The sequence below is a fragment of the Manis pentadactyla genome, chromosome 12, assembly GCF_030020395.1.
Source record: "Manis pentadactyla isolate mManPen7 chromosome 12, mManPen7.hap1, whole genome shotgun sequence".
Taxonomy (NCBI): Eukaryota; Metazoa; Chordata; class Mammalia; order Pholidota; family Manidae; genus Manis; species Manis pentadactyla.
Window position 1 is genome coordinate 1,626,037 of NC_080030.1, and position 20,657 is coordinate 1,646,693.

At 63.7% G+C, this 20,657-nt stretch overlaps 1 protein-coding gene across 1 annotated transcript; it reads left to right on the forward strand.

Moving 5' to 3' along the window:
- The first annotated feature begins 1,484 nt into the window (after window positions 1-1,484).
- On the forward strand, window positions 1,485-17,643 carry ONECUT3 (one cut homeobox 3). The gene is made up of 2 exons (XM_036890775.2): window positions 1,485-2,661; window positions 17,351-17,643. Exons 1-2 carry the CDS (start codon window positions 1,485-1,487, stop codon window positions 17,641-17,643), a joined length of 1,470 nt encoding a protein of 489 aa, XP_036746670.2.
- Window positions 17,644-20,657: the final 3,014 nt, after the last annotated feature.

The following is a 20,657-nucleotide window of genomic DNA, read 5'->3' on the forward strand; positions in this document are numbered from 1 at the left end:
GAATGTTGAGTTTAGTAACAGGGGTCCCCTTTATTCTGTCTTAACCCAGGATTTAGATTGGGCCACTTTACTGTCTGATCTCTCCAAGCTGGAGGTCAACTCACCCAGGCCCCTCAACATCCAGCTTTCACCTGGGACAAGCATGAAGGCACCCTCCTACTGGCAGAGAGGGTGAAACTGAGGCACAGAAAGACCCTTGGCATTAGGGCCGAGCCAAGGTGCCTGTTCAGAGAGGCACGTCTCCAATGTGTGGCCACATTCACAGGGGTGGGGAATCATGTTGGAGGGGTGCCCAAAAGGGCACCCACCCGGTCCTCTTACTGGGATTGGGGCTCTCTCTGGGGTCTGTTTTGGCCCTCCTGACCCTGCTCCCTGACCTGCATCTTACCCCACCAGAGGGATCCCTGTGGAGGAGGGGGGCCTCTCTGACGGTGGGAGCCCCCCCTTCCCTGTTTATCTCAGTTCCCAGGGTTCCCTGAGCTTCACTGGTCTCCAGGTGGTGAGAAAAGACCTGCCTTCACTCTCCCCAACCAAAAGAGAAAGAGGCTTCTTGGGGAGCAAAGAGGGTGCGTCCTCGGCCTGCCCGCTTTGCAGGGGGACAGGGGTTCTTTTAAGAGTCACCCCCAAGCAGCTCCCACACTGGCAAGGGGAGAAACCAGAAGCGTCTGGGATTGGGAGATGCCTCTGAAACACCCCTCTCCCCAGGCTTCATTGTTCAGCTGGGGAAACTGACGCCCAAGTGCCCAAGATCCATTCACTTGGGGCAAACGGGCCCTGACGGTGACCTAAGGACCCACCTTTCCTCACCACCAGCCCCAGCGGTGTTGGGGGTGTTGTGTCTCCCCGTATATGCTCAGATAGAGGCAGCTGGGTTTGCAGGGGATCCACCTCCTGAGATCGTGTGTGCGCGCGGGGGGTGGGGAGCGCGTGGGTCGCAGGGCGCCACCCAGCCAGAGTGTGTGCGCTCCCTGGAGATGGACTCAGGGGCCAGCAGGAAAGTGACCTCCGTGACCCCGTGGGGAGACACTCGGAATCAGAGATGCAGAGATGGGCCATCGGCCGCGCCTCGGAGGAATGTGCCCTAGGACCCCCGCGGGCCACTGCGGGGCACAGGCAGGGGATCCCAGAAGTCCGAGTCTGGCCCACTCCGCCAGGCCTGTCGCTCGAGGGGGGCCGGGGCGGGAGAAGAGCGAGGCGGCGGGAGGCGGTGGCGGCGGCGGGAGCGGTGGGCGGGGGCGCTGACGTCAGACCCGGGCTCGGGCGCCGGCGGCCGCTCCCCCGCCACATCCTGGTGGCCGCGCTCGCAGCCGGGCCGGGCCGTGAGCCGCTCAGCCGGGCAGCCTCGCGCGCAGCCACCGGGGAGCGGGCGGGGGCCATGCGGCGGTCTTGAGCGAGCCGGGCCGGCGCCGAGGAGCGCGCGCGCGGCGGGCGGGCGGGCGGGCGGGCGGCTGAGCCAGCGAGGGGCCTGCGCGCGGCGGCCGAGCATGGAGCTGAGCCTAGACAGCCTGGGGGGCCTGCACGGCGTGGCCCACGCGCAGGCGGGCGAGCTGCTGAGCCCGGGCCACGCGCGCTCGGCGGCGGTGCAGCACCGCGGCCTGGTGGCGCCCGGTCGCCCGGCCCTGGTGGCGGGCATGGCGAGCCTGCTGGACGGCGGCGGCGGCGGGGGCGCCGCGGGCGCAGGCGGCGCGGGCGGCGGCGCCGACTTCCGCGGGGAGCTGGCGGGCCCGCTGCACCCGGCCATGGGCATGGCCTGCGAGGCCCCCGGCCTTGGCGGCACCTACACGACGCTCACGCCCCTGCAGCACCTGCCGCCGCTCGCGGCAGTGGCCGACAAGTTCCACCAGCACGCGGCGGCGGCGGCCGTGGCCGGAGCGCACGGCGGCCACCCCCACGCGCACCCGCACCCGGCGGCCGCGCCGCCCCCGCCGCCCCCGCCGCAACGCCTGGCTGCCAGCGTGAGCGGCAGCTTCACTCTCATGCGCGACGAGCGCGCGGCTCTCGCCTCCGTGGGCCACCTCTACGGGCCCTACGGCAAAGAGCTGCCAGCCATGGGGTCGCCGTTGTCGCCGCTGCCCAACGCGCTGCCGCCCGCGCTGCACGGCGCCCCGCAGCCCCCGCCGCCGCCGCCGCCGCCGCCGCCGCTGGCTGCCTACGGCGCGCCAGGCCACCTGGCTGGGGACAAGCTGCTGCCGCCCGCCGCCTTCGAGCCGCACGCCGCGCTGCTGGGGCGCGCCGAGGATGCGCTGGCGCGCGGGCTGCCCGGAGGCGGCGGCGCCGGCGGTGGGAGCGCGGCCAGCGGGGGCACCGCGGGGCTGCTTGCGCCGTTGGGCGGGCTGGCGGCGGCCGGGGCACACGGGTCCCATGCGGGCGGCGGCGGCGGCCCAGGCACCGGCGGCGGCGGCCCCGGGGCCGGCGCTGGGGCCGAGGAGATCAACACCAAAGAGGTGGCGCAGCGCATCACCGCGGAGCTGAAGCGCTACAGCATCCCGCAGGCCATCTTCGCGCAGCGCATCCTGTGCCGCTCCCAGGGCACGCTCTCCGACCTGCTGCGCAACCCCAAGCCGTGGAGCAAGCTCAAGTCGGGCCGCGAGACCTTCCGCAGGATGTGGAAGTGGCTGCAGGAGCCCGAGTTCCAGCGCATGTCGGCGCTGCGCCTCGCAGGTAGGAGCGCAGCGCGCACCGCCAGACCCCAGGGCGCCGGCTCGCGGCTCCCCAGCGCCAAGCAGGGCGGCAGCGGGGAGCCCCGGCCCCCTCCTCCCCTTGCCGGGGCCGCGCAGCCGGCCGGCCGGCTCGGGACTCCGGGCAGAGGCTAGAGAGTCATGTGCACCCCTGCCCGTCTGTACCGTCGCCCGAAGGAGGAGATTGTGCTGCCTGCCCCTCCGGGACGGACAGGGCTCCCCGGTTCCTTTTACACTGCAGGGAGGGTCCCCGAATCAGCCCACAGGGTCGCTCATTGTGTGTGTGTGTGTGTGTGTGTGTGTGTGGTGTGTGTGCGCGGTGGGGGTTCTGCCCCCGAAACGCGCCGCCGCTGTAAGCGCGGGGTGCCACTCCAGTCCTCCCGAAAAGACCTGCGCGGCGCCTCGAGCCAGGGGGGCCGAGAGCGGTACTGCGCTCCCCGCGCCGTGGCGGCCAGGGCCGGGCCCGCGCTCAGCCCCAGGGCCCAGCGCGCGCTTCTTTGTAGCTCGGCCTTCGCGATCGATAGCCCCCTCCCTCTCTCCGGCCGCTGGCAAAGGTCACCCGAGAACGGGCGGGGGAGGGGAGGCCCCGGGGACCCTCGGAGGCCCTCACACCCCGGCCAGCGCCCGCCCCGCGTTGGCTCCTGGCGCGCGGCCGCTGCCGGCCTTGCGGCCCGTTTGTTCCCCGCGTCTGCCTCTCCGCTGCGTGTCCGGGCAAACTGCTGTTTTTCGCTTGCTCTCGGTTTTTCGCCTATCCTTCCCTCTCTCTCTGCGACGCTCCGTCTCGGCCTCCGGGTCTCCGCCGTGCCCGCACTGACCCTCAGCCCCCTGCGGCTCCCACGGGACCGCTCTCCCTCCTCCTTCCCAGCTGACCACAGCTGGGTACACACCTGCCCCAGCACGCAGCCTGGAGGCCCCTTTCTCTTGCGTGTTTGTGTGGGGTACAGGACAGTCCCCGTCCCTAGGATGGATCTGGCTTGGGTGCGGGGTCTTTCCCTGGCCGCACTGGGGAGGGGGCTGCAGCCGCCCTGTTCGCGGGGACAATAGCCGCCGCAGGCGCCTGATCGATCGCCTCTTGCGCACTGGGGCTAGCGGGGCTCGAGGGGGCTGGGACTCCCTCCTGCAGGGGAGGGATCTGGCTGGGCCTCCAGCCCACCCGGACAGGCAGGGGGCTGGGGAAGAGGGGCTGGAGAAGGGTCTTGTGTTCAGTGCACCCCTTCCCCTAGACGTACTGGACAAGCCCCAGCCTGCACCCACACTCGGGCCTCAGTTTTTCCCTTCTGCAGAGCGAGGTGACAAGCTGAGAGTCCTGTGGGCTTCTTAGGTTCTCCACCTTGGAGAATAAGGAAAGAAAGACCCCATATGTGGCAGGTGACCCAGTGTGTGGGGAGGTCATCTATAACATGTATACGTCAGTTCTGTGTAAGGCCAGGACTCACTCTACCCAGCTCCCCACAACACACATGATGGCACAGGTGTTCTCAGAGGGGACAGTCCTAGAAACACACAGCCACAGCCTACTGTGTGCAATCAAAGTGACATCAGGTAGCAGAGATCACACCCCACTCTCTCTGGCCAAAGGCACAGCTCTGACGTGTTAGGTACAAAGCGGCAACATGTGGCCTTTGACCCGTCTCCGTCCACACCGGCTACCTGCCGCCTCCTCCCAGCACAAATATTTCAGGGACTTTGTGTCCAACACGCATGTTCCCCCAAAGAACACATGGCTTTTCCATTTTTTTCACCGTCACAGTGTGTAACTAACACGGCCCATTAGCAGGATTTCAAGTGTACACTTCGAGGCCACCCAAAAGATCCGCCCAGAGCATTTGAGAACAAGCCTCAGGCACAAAGTACCTGTGGGGGGCGCCTGCCTCGGGGTGAGGAGCACCAGCTGGTGGGCAGGGTGGCCGCCGCTGGGCAGTCGAGGCTTCTCTTCCCGCTGCTGGTGTAAGTACAGGTGGGGAAGCTGAGCCTGAGCTTGCGTCCCAGCGGGGTCGGCCTGACCTCTGCAGCTTTGCGCAGCAGTGCCACCTCTGTGAGCCCCAGTTTCCCCTTTTGGAAAATGGGAGAATAGTCGCGGTCTCAGGAGCGTATGGGGGAAGTGGACGGGGGGTGCGCAGGGCCTGACACGTTCTGAGCAGGGCGCGCGGGTGCTGGGGATAAAGAACCGGGCCCCCGGACCTGTTCCCGGGTCCTACAGGCCGCTGCCCACGCGGTGAGCCCGCTAACCGGCCTGGTGCGCGGGAAGGGCCCTGGGCAGCCGCTGCCCCGCCAGCGCGCTCCACTCGGGGCGGCGCCTACACTCCGCGGGGCTCGGCCTGGGACTGAGCAATTAGGCGGCGGCCGGCCGAGAGGCCTTTAGTTCCGGTCGCTGCGCAAATGAAAAGCGGTTAAGTGGCGGCAAATCGCGGCGGTTAGAGGGAGGCGGCAGGGCGCGAACCCCTCCCCAGCACGCCGCCCCGCACGCGGCATCTCGCAGAGCCTGCAGGTGCCCATCCGCTCCCCGCCCCGCACAGTTCAGACCTCCGTCCCGCGGTCTCCCCGCGCCCCCCGACGCCTCCGCGCCCCGGCAGCCCGCAGGGCTCTGTGCCACGGCCCGGCGTCCCCCTCGCTGCCCGGGACGGCCCCCGTGGGATGTCCCGTCATTGCTCCTGGACCAGGGCAGAGAAGGGACAGGACGCAGGATGACACACGTGCAGAGAGGCAGAGACAGGACGGGAAAGATACAAAGGAAAGCAAACCGGGGCAGAAACAGAAAGACAAAGAGAAAGGGGGAAGGGCCCGCTGGGGGTGAGGGCCCCCCCACCCCCCTCCTGGCTTCCCTCCTCCCTCATTCCCGGATCTGGGGCCCAGGGGGGACCCAAGGGGTGATTTATTTGTTTCTGTGAAGCACCCTAGAAATCTGACCAGGGTCCCCCACCCGCTACTTCACGCCAGCCAACTCTGTGTGCCTCAGTTTACCCTTCTGTAAAATGTGTGCGCTCTGGGGGAATCAGGTCCTAGGACTGACATCTGAGATTCGGGGACCGCACCTCCCGGCAAATTTCAGCCCGCGGACCCCCAGAACCCCACTGCCGTTGGGGGCTCACCCCCACCTCACCCCCCAGTCCTGGGAGTTCGCAGCTTTCTAGCCGCCTCCTCGAGGAAGCCCTCCCGGGCTGCGTTTCAAACAGTAATTACGGGAGAGGCGCTGGGGGAGGGGCGGCGACTCCTCGGCGGGGGCGGGTTGGTCGATGAATTCGAATTACCGTCTCTAATTCATCACCGTCGCCTGGTCGATAGCTTCGGCCGTCTTCAAATATTGTTTAAATTGCAACTCCAGAGGAAAAGTAGTTTTTGTAAGTGAGCAGAAGAAATATATATATAAAATAAGATTTCAGGTGGGGGCAATTGAAAGAAAGGCCCTCTGCTCATTGCCCCGCAGGTGAGCTGGGAGCCCAGAATCCCCGAGCGGTGGTGGCGACCAGAGAGGGGAAAACTAAGGCCGGGCGGGAGCCGCTTCTGGAAGCGAGGTGCTGACGGGGTTGGCAGAGGCGCGCAGCGCGGTGGCCAGGGGCTGGGTCTGGAGGGGGTGCAGGTGGGCAGATGCAGGGGGGACTAGCGCGCCACCCAGGCCGGGATGTCACGGCTCTGCCGGCCCCAGCCTCTTCCCCATCGCAGCCACCGCCCAGCCCTCAAGTCCTGACCTGCAGCCCCCTTAGAGGACATCTGCCCACCTCCCACAAGCACACTGGATGCGCCCGAAGACCCCTGAGCCTTCTGTAATAAACTTGCCTTGGACCTCAAGGGGTCCACACCTCCTGTAAACCTCCCACCCCCTAGAAAAGACATCCTGGCTGGGAACTTGGATACCTGGGTCTCGCCTGGGATCCGGGGTGAGGGTCAGAGCCTCAATGTCCCCGTCTGAGAAATGGACAGACCCAGGTCCACCTAGTAGGTGCTTGTTGGGACCGTTCTCTCAAGCCCACACCCCCGAGGAGAACCTCAGGGAGGGTTCAGAGGCCCTGCACCCTGAGGCCATGTAGCTTAGTCACCCAGTTGCACTCACCTCTCATCTTTGGGGGGCCGGGTCATGCCCTGGCAGCTTGCAATCCGTGGGACCCATGGAGACGGGGCAGGGGATGGGGTCTGTGGGGAACCCTAGGCCCCACAGAGATGCACGCGCAGAGTTGGGGAGACTGTGTCGCAGCTGTGTGTGCCAGAGCCACCTGGGACTGGAGCTCGATACCCAGAATGGACCCGATACCCCGGGCCCCCCCCAAAACCAGCCCCCTCCTTGCAGGTCGCAGGACCCGGTGGGGGGGGACAGCCCCAGGACCCTGCTCAGGCAGACCGAAAGGGAGCGGAGGGGGGCCGGCTGAGCCCGGGAAGGGCCCGAAGCGCTGCCCTCCTCGGTTCTCCCACCAGGACCCAGATGGCATCATGCAGAGTGTTTGCCCTTTAAGCCGGCCGTGGTCATTGTTCCCACTTTACAGACCATCAAGCCGAGGCTGAGAACAGAGCCCAGGGTGAGACGGGGCCGGTGCCACCAGGAGGGGGAACAGACTCGGCTTCCCCAGCAGTAAACAGGGTGGTCGCAGTCCCACCAACGGGCTGCATCTGGTGGAGCCAGGAGCCCGACTTGAGGTGCTCAGGCTCCCACCTCCTGCACAGGGGGGCGCGTCCCAGGCAGGTGGCCCAGCGGGGACAGAGGCCAGGACAGGGGAGCTCAGTGGGCTGAGGACAGTAAGCGAGCCCAGGGTCACGGCAGGTCCCAGTTTGCAGGCAGCCTGGGTGGGTGGACGGTGCGGGAAGGATGGCAGGCTCATGGGCCCACGCGAGCCCCCAGGGACCACCAGAGAGTCGCCGCCTCCCCCACACCAGCCCTGAGGGTGAGCCTGGGCCCAACCCTGGAGGTCCCGCCCTCCCCAAACCCAGGCCGGACAGTGTCTTCCTGGGGATGGTCGCCCCCACTTCACAGACAAGCGTGGTTGCAGGGCGGGGGCCTGGAGCTGGTCTTCGGCTCCCTTATTCTGAAGTCCCCTAAAATCCTACAGCTAACCAGGACCCAGCCGTTCCCGTCCGGAATCCCTGATCTCTCATTCCTGGGCTTGCTCCCTACCAACCATCACCACTCTAGTCTGAGCAACCCGCCGCCTGCCGCCGCCTCCTTGGTGGTCTCCAGGCTCCACTCCACCCACCGCGTCCTCTCCCCGGAAGCTGGAGAGGGGGCCTTCTGTGGTCTCTGGAGGTCGTCACCGCTCTGCTTGGCGCCCTGCCGCACGGCGCCCCAGGGCGCCCTAGAGCCCTCACGAGGCTGCTAGAGAGCAAGCTCCCTGCCACGGCCTTGCCTTCCGGCAGGACTGCGCTTCCGGCTGGTGGAACCCCGAGGACAAAGGCTGGGAGGTGGGGACGCCCAGAGCGCCCCCAAGGAGTGCAGCCAGGCCGCTGCGGCCGGCCGGGGCGTCTCTTTATGTAGCGGCAAGCCCCGGCTTAACTAGGAGAGCACAAGCTGGTTTGAATCAAGTTTTTAATTGAATACGGCCCTTGATCAATAAGGAAGGCAGCGCTGGTGGGGCGGGGCGGGGCCGGGCTGGAAGCCAGGGCCGGCTTGGGAGACCCACCTGACCTTGGGCAGCCCTGGGATGATCCCTGCGGCGTCACTTTCCCCTCTGCCAAAAAGGTGTAGGTGTGGGTGGGGTTAGGAAACAGGACTCTCCTGAAGTCTTGCCCTGTGAGCAGACAGGGGGGCCAGGTGGGGGTCTTTAGACCCAGCATGTTATGGGCACAAGCCACAGATGGACCAGGAGATGTGGCCGAGAAGGGCCCGGGCTGCCAGAGCGAAGTGCAGGGGAAGCCGGGGTAGACACGGTTGGGGCTCAGAGCAGGTGTTCCCGGAAGCAGTGGGCGGTGTCCGAGGGAAGCAATGTAGACGCCCACGTTGGCACTAGGGCAAACTGCGGACTCTGGCCCGGGACCCCCACGCACCTAGGGCTCAGGTCTGGTATACTGGAGGCCGCTGGGGCTGGGGGCTTTCTCCTCAGACCCGTGCCCCCCACCCCCCACCGCTCCTGCTGGTGGACCACTTCTCCCTGCATGCGGGCGGGTACTGTCTGACTGCTCCCCAGTGCTAGGGCTGGGAGGGGGGTGGCACCCACAGTGACAGGGAAGGCGAATCGGGACCTGGTGTCTGGACAGCAGGGGCCCACCACCTTCAAGGAGATGCCAGTGCCTCAGTTTCCCTGCCAAGTGAACGCCACCCCGCAGGGTGCGGGAGAAGCCAGCCTTGGAGTCCAGCTGGGGCCCCTACATCCTACATGTGGGTCAGGGGACCTCCTGAACCCGGAAGAACCCAGCAGCACATTGTGCATGGGGCATCAGGGTCACAGCGCGAGGAGCTTGGAGAGCTGAGCGTGGCCTCTCCAGGGTGGGCTGGGGGCAGCCCGGGATGCCCAGGCAGGGACTGCGGGCGATCGCTCCTCCTGGGCACCCCCATTTCCCCAAACGGAGACTCTCATCCCCAGCCCAGTGGGAGCAGCACCCTGGGGGATCCCTGCTTCCTCCCTCGGCCTCCCATCTGGGTCCCGCCTTCTTAGAAGAGGCTGCTTAGCTTTTCAGTAGTGGACACGCTCGCCAGGCTCCAGATTTAAGTGGAACGGGAGCGAGTCCTCCGTAGCCCTTCCCTCTGCAAACCGCAGTTTCTATTCCTCCCTCCGGAGAGAGGGTACACTTAGTCCAGCGGCCACAAATGGGCGTCCTGTTAATTTTCCTTTTTGCTTAAAAACACAACAGAGGGTCCCCGGTTCCTCTTGCCTCCGTGACACCCGGAACACGGCGGGTCGGCAGCGAGCGAGCCCGGGGGGCGCTCTGGCTGGCTGTGTAGCGTTCTCGCGGGCCCGTCATTCTTTCTCCAACGCCCTCCTGACCAGAGCAAGTGGGAGGCTGTGTCAGATGCTGGCGGCCACTCCCAGGCCGCGGTGCGTATGTCCCCAGACGGGCCACTTTGCAGCCAGTTTACCGCGGATTCGTTTCCGAGTCACTGAAACCCTTGCACCCCCACCCCCACCCCCACTTCTGGGTCGGCCTCTCCGTTCCTTCCTTATCGCTGGTGGCTTTCTTGTCATCTTTTTCAAATCCATTTGCAACTGCCAGCCGCTGTGACTTTTTAACACATCTTGACAAATAAAAGCTCTGTGATTGCATGCGTATGTGCACGCGTGTGCCGGCGTGGTCTGCCCCTGTGCGAGGGAGCCTGAAATGGGGGAGTCTCCGTGGCTAGAGGTCCCGGCGGAGAGCTGCCCCCAGACACCCCCACTCCCCCACTCCCTCGCCCGGCCGTATGACTTCCAGATGGGGCCCCGGGAGGGGCGGCCCGGAGTCCGAGCGGAGACACTCATTCCCTGATAAGTCTTTGAAAGGCTCAGAATTAATTTGAAAATGCGGCCATTAAAATCCCATCAGGGGAGCAGGGCGAGGGAGGGAGGGGTGGCCTCCCCCACAGGCTGGGCCCTGGCCAAGGTGCAAACAGAGGCGGGAGGGAAGTGGGGGCAGGGGGCAGATGAAGGGCTGTGAGCTCCAGGGGTCCTGGCCAGAAGGCACGCACCTGGGTCAGCCGTCTCCTGGAGATGACTGCACCCCTCCAGCCCATGGGAGCCCCTTTCCTGGCTCCCTCAGGGGTACAGGGTGGAGGTAAAGAGGGTCAGTGCCTGCGTGCTCCGGGGTCCCTCAGAGTGACTCCCTGTGTGATCCTGGGCAAGTCACCCACCATCTCTGGGCTGTGGAGGCCAGCAGGCTTGCTCAGGGCAGATCAGCCCAGTGGGGACAAGCCACCACGGTGGGGGACATCAGTGTTCCCCACATCTGGGGCCTGGGCAGCTGGTGGCTGGGGCGGGACGCGTCGCCAAGGAAACCAGTCATCATCCCAGCCGGAGACCGAGGTCCGTATTGAATTGCCTGCTCCACGAAGCCGAGCACAGGGGGCGGCCTAGGGGAGGCGACTCCAGCTCCCAACCCTCCCACCCCCCGTCCCACCAGGCCTTTGTGGGGTGGCGGCCCACTTCCCTGGTGCCACCCTGGCTCCTGCCTCTTCTTGTTCTTTCTCTCTGCTCTTCCCGACCGCCCCCCCCACCAGTCCTTTCCCCGAGTCCCGCCCTCCATGCCCAGCCCTGTGCCCACGCGGAGGCCTGGGAGAGCCTGCTGGGCTCACCTCTTTCCCCAAAGGCCCGCCTAGTGCCACCCCCTGCTGGGAACCAAGCTTCTCCTTGCTGTCCGTTATCTGTGGCGGCTGGAGTAGCATGTCTTCCACGTCGGGTGTGGCTCCGTGAAGCACCTGCACCTCTGTAGTGCTCACAGCTGTCCCCGGCAGTGACTGGCACGCCACGCACACAGTAGGTTCTTGATAAACGTATGAGGGCAGGAAGGGACAGGTGTGGTGTCCCTTGTGGGCATTCATTCAGTGTCTGCCGCCGCTGACGGGCAAGGACCTTGGGTCACCGGTCGGGGCAAACACGTGGTAAACCAGGAAAAGTGTCCACAAGGTGTGTGCTCAGGGCCACACGGAGGCCTGGCGTTCCCACTGAATGGGACTGGTGAGGGGGCAGCCCCGGGGACAGGCAGGGGGGCTGGAGCTGTCCTGGGGGTCTGGGTGGACCCTGGCTCCCCTGGGGCATTACCCACACACACCGTCACATCCTGAGACCATCTCCAAGCCAGCGTCATGTGGAGGTCTGCTGGCCCCTGTGTGTTCCCCCACCACCCACGGGCCTGGGTGCGTGCTCTGCGTTTGTCCTCTCCATGGCCCCTCGGGGTCCCCATGCCGCCGTGCACTTTTCCTGCCTGTCGCACGGACGGTTCTCACTGTGGCCACAGGCTTTCCTGGTCACACGTGTGTGTGATGGTACGTAGATGAAGCTCACACACACACACAGGCCAGCTCAGCTCGCTCACAAGTTGCCCTCCACCAGGCCCCTGTGGCAGCTGTACCCGGGCACACAGCACGAGATGATGGCCCAGGACGGGCGCAGTCCTGGTCCCCTACCCCAACCAGGCAGCCAGACCACAGCGGGCAAGGGAAGGGGGAGGGGAGGAAAGGCCATGTGGGGTCTGTCATGTGATGGGGTGCAAAGCTGTGATCCCCCCTCCCTCCCATGCGGACCAGATTCCCTCCCATCCACTGAGGGGCGACCGATCAGGCCCCAGCCACCTCCTCATCAGACCCCTGCGGCTCCCTCTCTGCCCATGGTCAGGGTGCTCCCTTCTGAGGACGCTCTGGGGCGCCCGCTGCCCCACCTGGCCTGCCAGGGTACTGTCCAGCTGGGGTTCCCCAGGCAGGGTCTGCAAGCCTGGGGTGAGCCCCTCACTCTTCCACGACCTGTAGAGGGGGTCGCCAGGACTGTGTGTCGCTGGACGAACACACCCCGCCAGCAGCTTTGTGTGGCCCCACTTCGTGCTGGGGCACAGAGGTTGGGTCAGGGCTGGGGAACCCCTGAGGAGGACCCCAGGGCTTTGCTGGGGAAGCATTTCCTGGGGGAGGGCCACCGCTGCGGAGCTTTGAGGGACGCGTAGGAGTTCTCTGGGGGACGCAGCCCAGTTCCCTACCCCTGATCTCGGCTGCACCCCCATCCGTGGGAGGGCATGAGGCTTGAGGCCTGCCCTGAGTGGGAACAGATCTCACTGTCCTGCACCACGTGGGGCCCACAGCAAGCTCCTCCCAGGGACCCCCAGATGGGAGCTCCGAGCCTCACCCCCACCCCCCTCCGCCATGGTATCGGGAACATCTCTGCAGTGATCTGTGGGAGGAGGGCCTGGTCACCCCCTTGAGCTCCCAGGGGAGGCCTGGTGGCAGGCAGCGGTCTGCTGACCCCAGCAACTTCCTAGAAAGGCAGGGAGCAGGCGGGAGAAAGGGGCTGTGGGGGGCAGCCCCAGGTTCCCTGACACAGAAGGGTTCTCATCGGGAACGTGAGGGTGCCCACGTTAACTTCCCATTGTCCCCCCTGGCCGCGGATCCGCGGGCCGCCCCCTCCCGGCTGGAGCCCTACCCGGGCTGGGGCGGGCGCGGCTGCCCTCTGCTGGCCGCGAGGGGCACCATCGGCCAGACCCTACAGAAAGCCTGCCTCGGGTGCATTGCTGGGACCCCCTCTGGGGGCTTGGATTTGGGGAGGGGCTCTCCGTCTTCTCTGGACCACCTCGGATCTCCTCCCGGGGCCCCGGGACCCCTTAAGAGCCTGCTCCAGAGCATCGCCCCCCCTGGACTCCACAATGACCGAGAGCTGACAGGGAGACAGGGCGGGGTGGGGGCCCCCCAGAGTTCTAAGATCAGAGTGTCTTGGAATCGGTGGTTCTTAGAGTCAGATGCTCAGTCCCTGGAGCCCCGGAAGGTGGTGGGGAAGTTGGGGTCCCAACTCTCACTCAGTGGGCCCAGAGAGGGTGGGAGCATGGTTGTGTTGGGAGAAAATGAAAGAAGAAAAGGGGAGCAGTGGAAGGAAATAGAGGGGTGACAGGAGCAGGGCGGCAGATGGCACTGAGGGTCCAGCTCTGCCAACGAGGAGCCCGAGGCCCTGCAAGAGACTGACCGGCCCGGGCTCCCAGAGCTCGTCTGGTCCCCAGCCCAGCAGTCCCACAAGCTGCCCAGCCGGCTCCGGCTCCGGCTGCCATGGCAACCGCAGCTAATGGTGAAGGTCTGTGTCTGGGCCACTCCCTGTCCCCCCACCACAGGCTGGCGGTCCCCCTCTGCCGGGCACTATGAGGGGGACCCTACGATGGGGCTCAGCAGTGTGGACAGGGGTATGGGAGGAGGTGGTGCTGCAGAAGAAAACAGGCAGTGGGAAGTCAGTGATGAACACAAGGGGTCCTGGAGGTGGTGATGGGGGTGTGGGCGGGAGAGGGGGGTGATGGGGGGTGGGGGGCCTGGAGGAGTAGAAGGGATCTAGTGGGTGTAGAAGTGATGGGATGGGGAGGTGGCGGGGTGAAGATGGTATGAGGGTGGGGGAGGTGGCAGGTGGAAGGGACGCAGGTGGGGGAGGTGACAGGTGGAAGGGACGCAGGTGGGGGAGGTGGCAGGTGGAAGGGACGCAGGTGGGGGAGGTGGCAGGTGGAAGGGACGCAGGTGGGGGAGGTGACAGGTGGAAGGGACGCAGGTGGGGGAGGTGACGGAGGCGGAGGCCGCAGTGTCAGTCCCCAGTGGAGATGGTCACGGACGCGGCGGCCTCGCAGTGTGAGGCTGGGGTTCGATGTGGCCGGGAAGTCCCGGCTTCCGCACCTGGCCCTCCTCCCCGCCCGGCGCCCAGTCAGTCCTCTCCAGCCTCACCTTTCCCTCCTGTAGGAGGGAGTCACACAGACGGCCCCGCGCCCTCTGGGGGCTTCCCGGGTGGGGACCCCAGTGGCTGTTAGAACCGGGCTGACCCCTGGGCGCCAGGCAGGATGTTGACGGGGGGGGCGGGGGGAGGCTGGCGATGGTGATGGTGGCAGGCGCGCTGGTGGGGGGCCCTGGGCGGCCTCCCCTGCTGGCATCGCGCCCCCGCCCTGGGCAGGGGCCTCTAGGCTGGGGCTCCGGGGCAGTGGGGGAGGGAAGGATGGGAAGAGCCGGTCGCGGTAAACAGCTCCGACTGGAGCCGGATCGATTGGGGCTGTGAGGAGCTGTAATTAGATTGAACGCTGGGGAAGGGGGCAGGGGCGCCTCTTTTTGCTGCGATCGACAAAACGGGAAGTTTTTTCATGACTAGCTTCGTCCGACCCCTCCCCCATCCTCTGCCTCCAGGGCCCCCATTAGGCACTTGATTGGGGAAGGCGGCGGCAGGGAGCGTAAGAGGAACCCACATCTCCTCTCCCCATTCTAGGCCAGCTAACCCTGTCCTGCCCTGGTCGGGATTTGCTGGGCAACCCCGGGCAGGTGGCTTACCTTCTCTGAGTAAAGGAGAAAAACCCCTGCCTTAGGGAACTCTTCTAAGGATTAAATGATAGGACACATATACAGCTTTGGACATTTGAAGGTTTTGCGAGCTTTCTGGGGAGCTTTCGTGTCTCTGTCCCTACTCTAAATGTGTGATGGATTCGTGACCCCCTGAAGGGTTAAGTCACTGAAAGAACGGGCGATTCCAGCAGGTGGTCAAGAACCTCTTTCGGAATTTAACGTCATGGCGCCCCTGAGTTTCGACTCTTCCTGGGGACTTGATGTCTGAGACTCAGGCTTCCCTTTGAAAGAATGGGGGTCTTCCCGGGACCCTCACAGGGTGTCCAACTTCCAAGGAGATGGGCGGTAAAGGCCGTTCCTTCGTGCTCCCTTGCAGATAATATATGCACGTAAGTTCTTGCGCCCCACTTTTGTACATGAAAGGCTGCCTCGCACACTGTTCACCCCCAGGTCCTGCCTCACCTGCTTTCCGGATCCATACCCCACCGTGTCCCCTCTGTCAGCTTCTCAACAGAGTCACAAATACAGTCTTGCCTAAATCAATATTCAGCATTGCAGTATTAGAATATTTCAGTGAATACCCATCACAGCTGAGCCCCAGAGCACTAGCATTCATTTCCTTCCTTGTACAACTGTTTGTTTTCCTAGGATTTAATAGTTGCCAATCATAGATTCTTTCCCTCAAAAAATGCAAAGCCGACTCAGTGGAATTCCCCACCTATACCAGGTTACCTCCTCTTAACGCTCCCCTTGGTGCCCCTGCCCTGACCTGGACGGGGCTGCTCTTCCTGCCCTCAGCGCCTCTGCCCTGCGGTTCTCCGGGCTCTTCCCTCCTCCTCCTCATCTCCAAGCGGGATCACATTTCCAAGGTCCCAGGCCTTCCTTTTTTCCTTTACTTCCTCATTTTGATGGAGCACCTCCTCCAGCTGCTTTCTGAGAAAGGGTGCCCGGGACTTTTGGAGACCGTGGGTGTCTGACTGGATCTTTATTTTGCCTTCATGCTTGATGTTTGGCTGGACATACAATTCTCCAGGAATATAATTTTTCCTCAGAGTTTTGAAGGCATTGCCCCGCTCTTTCCTAGTGTTTGAGGAGCCCAAGGCCACTCTGGTGCTCAGCCCTTTGTAGGACATCTGGCTTTCCTCTCTGGGAGCTTTTATGATCTTCTCTTTTTCTGGGTTTCTGACATTTCGTAAGGGTGAGCCCCAGGGAGTGCCTTCCCCCTCACTGAGCTGTGTGCTTCTTGGGTCCTTTTAAACAGGACTCTGATGTCCTTCAATCCTGTGTGTTTTTTTTTTTTTTATCACTATTTGGTCATCTCTTCCTCTAGTTTTGGATTGCCTCTTGAAGAGATGACAAGTCCGCTCAGTTCATCCTCTAACTTTATCATCATCTTTCATTTTCCATCTCTGCATCTACTCTGGTCTGTGTCCAGGGGTATTTGCTTAATCTTTATGTTCCAACCCACCGGTTGCTCTTATCCCAACTATCACATATTTACGTTCTAAGATAATTTCTCATCCTGTCATTATTCTTTTCCTTGAAGAGCGTCCTGTTCTTGTTTCATGGATACAATGTTTTTCTCTTACACCCTCTGAAAATATTCATGACAGCTTCGCCTGCTCTATTTCTTCCGAGATCACCGCCCCCTTCCCTCCTACCATTTTTCTCATTTTCTCCTTTCCTCTCTCCCTCATTAGAGGCTCTTCTAAATGTCCAGCCATCACCCTTATTGAATCACAAAACCCATAACAGCCAATTAGAAGTGCTGTGTGTCCCAGGTCAGAGGCAGGCAGGGGGTGAAGGGCTGCGTCAGCTCACACGGCAGAACCTGCTGTCCCTGAGAAATGAGCCACACGGCACAGAGAACATTAATTTACTTTTGCGGACGTGTGTGGATATCGATCTGGCATGCCATCTGGTTCAGGCTGTTCCAGAACCACAAAAGTCGATGTGGTGTGTGACCTCAGCAGGCCACCAGGGCTGGCAACAGGGGTCTGCTAGCATGGCCTGCACCAGGGGCTGCTTCTGGGGGTGACAGAGGAGCTGGGGCAAGGGCTCCCAGGGAGGAGGGGCAGGGCAGGCTCTCTAGCACCCCACCCCCAGCCCTCGGGGTGAGGTAGGCCGCCCAGCCCGATGAAGTTCATCTCTTCCACCCCTTGTCCCCTTGTCCCCTGCACTAAGGAGAGGGCATCCGCTTTGGAGTTGGGCAGGGGAAGGGGTGTGCAGGACCACGGGCCCCCACCCCGCCCCCCTGGGCTGCCGCAAGTCCCCCTTTGCAAGCACCTGCTGGCCGCGGGGCAGCCTCCTGCAGCCTTCTTCCACTGTGTGCCAGGTGGCCGTGGGGAGAGAGGCACGGCCCCACACCCCCACTTACATCCTCCCAGCTCCAGAGGGCCCCCCTTGGGTACTCGAGGGAGGCTAGGGTGGGGCCTCGGATACCCGAATAGGGCTGTGGGCGCCTGGATCGGCCTCCGAGCGCAGCCCAGGGAAGGAGGTATTGGCGCCCACCCAGCCTTGTGAGCACGCGGTTGCCCCGTGGCGGAAGTTACTGGGGTTTGTGGTGCACCCCCAAGGACCTATTAATTAACCGCCTCTTCCAGCCACGTCTACACGGAGCAAATAAGCCACATGTAGAGTGCCCGTTCCCTTCCCCTCCGTCCCGTGCGGCCGCAGAGGGCGGCGGTGTCGGGGTGCGGGCGGGCGGGGATTGGAGGCGGGGGCGCGGCGGAGGTGCGCTCACGCTGCGCCCCCTGTCCCGCCCCCGCGGCGCCCCCGCCCGCAGCCTGCAAGCGGAAGGAGCACGACCAGCAGCAGCAGCGAGCGCTGCAGCCCAAGAAGCAGCGGCTGGTGTTCACCGATCTGCAGCGGCGCACGCTCATCGCCATCTTCAAGGAGAACAAGCGGCCGTCCAAGGAGATGCAGGTCACCATCTCCCAGCAGCTGGGCCTGGAGCTCAACACCGTCAGCAATTTCTTCATGAACGCGCGGCGCCGCTGCATGAACCGCTGGGCGGAGGAGCCCGGCGCCGCCCCCGCGGGCCCGGCCGGCGCCGCCGCCACCTTCTCCAAGGCCTAAGGCCCCGGCCGGCGCCCCGCCCGCCCGCCCGACGGCACGGGCGCAGCCCTCCCTCGCCTCCCCCAACCCCCCACCCCGCCGGCCCGGAGACCCGTCCCGGGGGGCGCCCACACCCAGGGAGGGGACGCGGCACGCCCCCAGCCCCAGCGCACAAAAAGGGCCCCTCCCCTTCCCTCCCAGTCCCCTCCAGGCCACTGGCATCCCTCCACGCCCTGGAGGGGAGGGGCGGCGGGCAGGGGCTCCCCGGCTCCCTCTCAATTCAGGACGCCCGGGGGGCCTCCAGGAAAGCCAGGGCTCACCTCGTCGTCCCCAAAAGCGGGTCAAGAAGCACATACTAGACATAAACCGGGTATTTAAAGAAAGGAATTTTAAGAATGAACCCCCCCTTCCCCTCTCCCCGCCACCAACAAAGGAAGGCAGGAGGAGCCTCCCTCCCCACCTGTCCCCCCAGGGACCCTTCCAGAACTCCGCCCCTCTCAAGTCGCCAAAACCTACCCGGAGCTGGGTCCCTGCGCGCCCCTGCCCTCACCCAGCCCCCGCCCGCCCGCAGAGCCGCCACCGCAGCCAAGAACCTAGCCGCCCCTCCCGCGGCCGGGATTCCTCGTGCCAAGAATTGCCTGCCTTAACGTCTGGGGAGGGGCCTGCGGCGCAGCGGCCAGCGCCCTCTCCCACCCCGTCCCAGACCGGAGGGGATGGCAAGCTTGAACGTGCGGGTAAATTCCAGACGCCGCCCCGCCCCCCTGCGAGCTCACTTTACCTTTAGGCACCTTGACGACACGGGGAGACAGAACCCCCCAGAAACAAGAAAACGTCCAGATTCCACGGAGAAACGGGCCCAGCGAGCGCATGGGGCCCAGCGGAAGGCCTGTGCGGCGGGGTCAGGGCCTGGCTCTCTGCTCGGAACCCTCCGGAGCCCACCCACCGCCTCCCAGAGCTCAGGGGCTGCTGCGAGGGGCCTGGGGGGGCGGCAGGGGTGAGCTTGGGCTCGCCACTCCTTCTGCGCACGGACAGCAAAGACGCCGAAGAAAGTGGGATTTTCCTGCTCCGTTGTTTGCCAAAAAAGTTGACAAGGGGGAAGGAAGGGTCAGAAACGAAGAGGAGCGCGCGCCCCCGCCTTCCCCTCGGTCTGGTCTCATCCGGGTGACCCCCAAGACTGGCCGGCTGCTGCCTCCCAGGGAGGTGGTTACCCCGCCCCCCTTTGAGAATGCAAGAGACCTTTCTAGTGAAATGCCCCCCCTCCCCAGGTAAAGGCTACCTCACTCAAAAGTTCATGTCTGTGATTGGAAAAATCACGCCTGATACCAAAGATTCCCCCCCTAGGACTTGTGCTGGACGCTAGAATTCCCTCGCCAGGGGACCGGGCGCGTGCAGGGGGCCTGTCTGGGCCCTGCCGTCCACGTGCCGTCCGTCCCCCACCAGAGAGCGAGCGAGAGAAGGAGAGGGAAGGAATAGGGAGTCGATGAGTGCCTTTTTCTTGAACCAAAGATGTGTGTGAAATGTTCTCTTGTCCTTATCGACCCGCTATTCTCCCCGATTTTTAAGTAACCGGATCTGAGTGATGCTTCTAGAACCTTTGGGTGTAGGGGCAGAATCCTAGAGTCCCTGTTTCCGACTGAGCCACCCCCCTCGCCCACACGTCCACGCATGCACGTGCACACGTGTACGTATGCGCACACACGCACCGCGGACACAAACACGCACACTTGCACGTGAATACACGTGCACGTATGCATGCTTGTGCGCGCGCACATCCACGGACACACGTGCTCGCGTATGAATGCATGCGCACGCACACACATAGTGCACGAGTCTGCACACACTGGCTCCCACCCGACCTCCCCCCGCTGGGCCAGCCCCCCTCCAGAGCCTGTACCCCAACCTCTCCCTGAACCCCCGGCCTCACCCCGCCTGCCCCGACGCCCGGGTGGCCGTCACACACCAAGGACCACTCTCCACACACGGAAGGAAATCGCCAGCACAGCTCCTTTGAGCCTTTGACAATTTTCTCTGAAATACCTCAAAATATTTAATGTATAGTTTATGTGATGAAGAAAAATCCTTAGCTAGTTTTTGGAATACGTGACTTGAAGCTTTATACCGTTAAATTATAATTTTGCAGACGATGGTGTGTCGTTTCTTTGACGAGTCCCGTGGGAAGACATAGTGAATGTCGGGAGCTGAAGGCAGAGGCGGGAGTGGAGACTGGGGCGCGGGCGCGAGCAAGGACCCCCGTTTACAGATTTCTTACTTAAACGAGTCCTTTAGGAAAGAGAGGAGGAGAGAGTCCACGTTTCTGTTCTCTGGCGTGTTCTGTTTCTTGTTTTTTGGAGTCATGTCTTATAAGAGTATTTATTATTCTACGTGTTCTGTGTTCAAATGTAATTTAAGAAAAAAAGGATGAAAAATGAAAAAAAAAAGAGGGCGCAATGGAATTTGATTTGATGCATGACTATTGTACTCTTCCCTGAGGATAATGTACCGAGTGGGGGGCGGGGGTGGGGAGGTTCCGTGTTGCATCGTGTTTCCTGTCCGCCGGGCCCTGCGGCGCAGCGCCCCCTCGCGGCCGTGGGTTACTTCCCGCTTCCCAAGGATCTGTGTCTGGCCGCCGGGGTGGAGGGGCAGGCGGCAGGGCCGGGGGCACCCAGACCCGGGTGTCCACCTGTCTGTGTCGGTCAGGCGGTGCCCCACCCCTGGCTCCGTGCCTGCTTCTGGAGCATGAGTGGGGTGTCCCTGCCGTCTTGGGCCTCCCCCGACCTCTCGCCAGTTGATTTGACATTAGCATGAATTCCCAAGTGTCTTGTTCAGAGGAGACAATCAGCCAATTCCCAGTCTTGTTGCCCAGGGTGGTGGGGGGCTGGGGTGTACCCCCACTCCCTGAGATCCGAACACCCATCCTGGGTTCCCCATTCCCAGACAGACACCCAGCTCGGCCTTGGGTTGGGTGTGAGGTCATCTGTCTGTCCTGCCTGGGAGGTGGGGAGAGCCCTCCCTCCTAGCCTGAGCCAGGGCCCCAG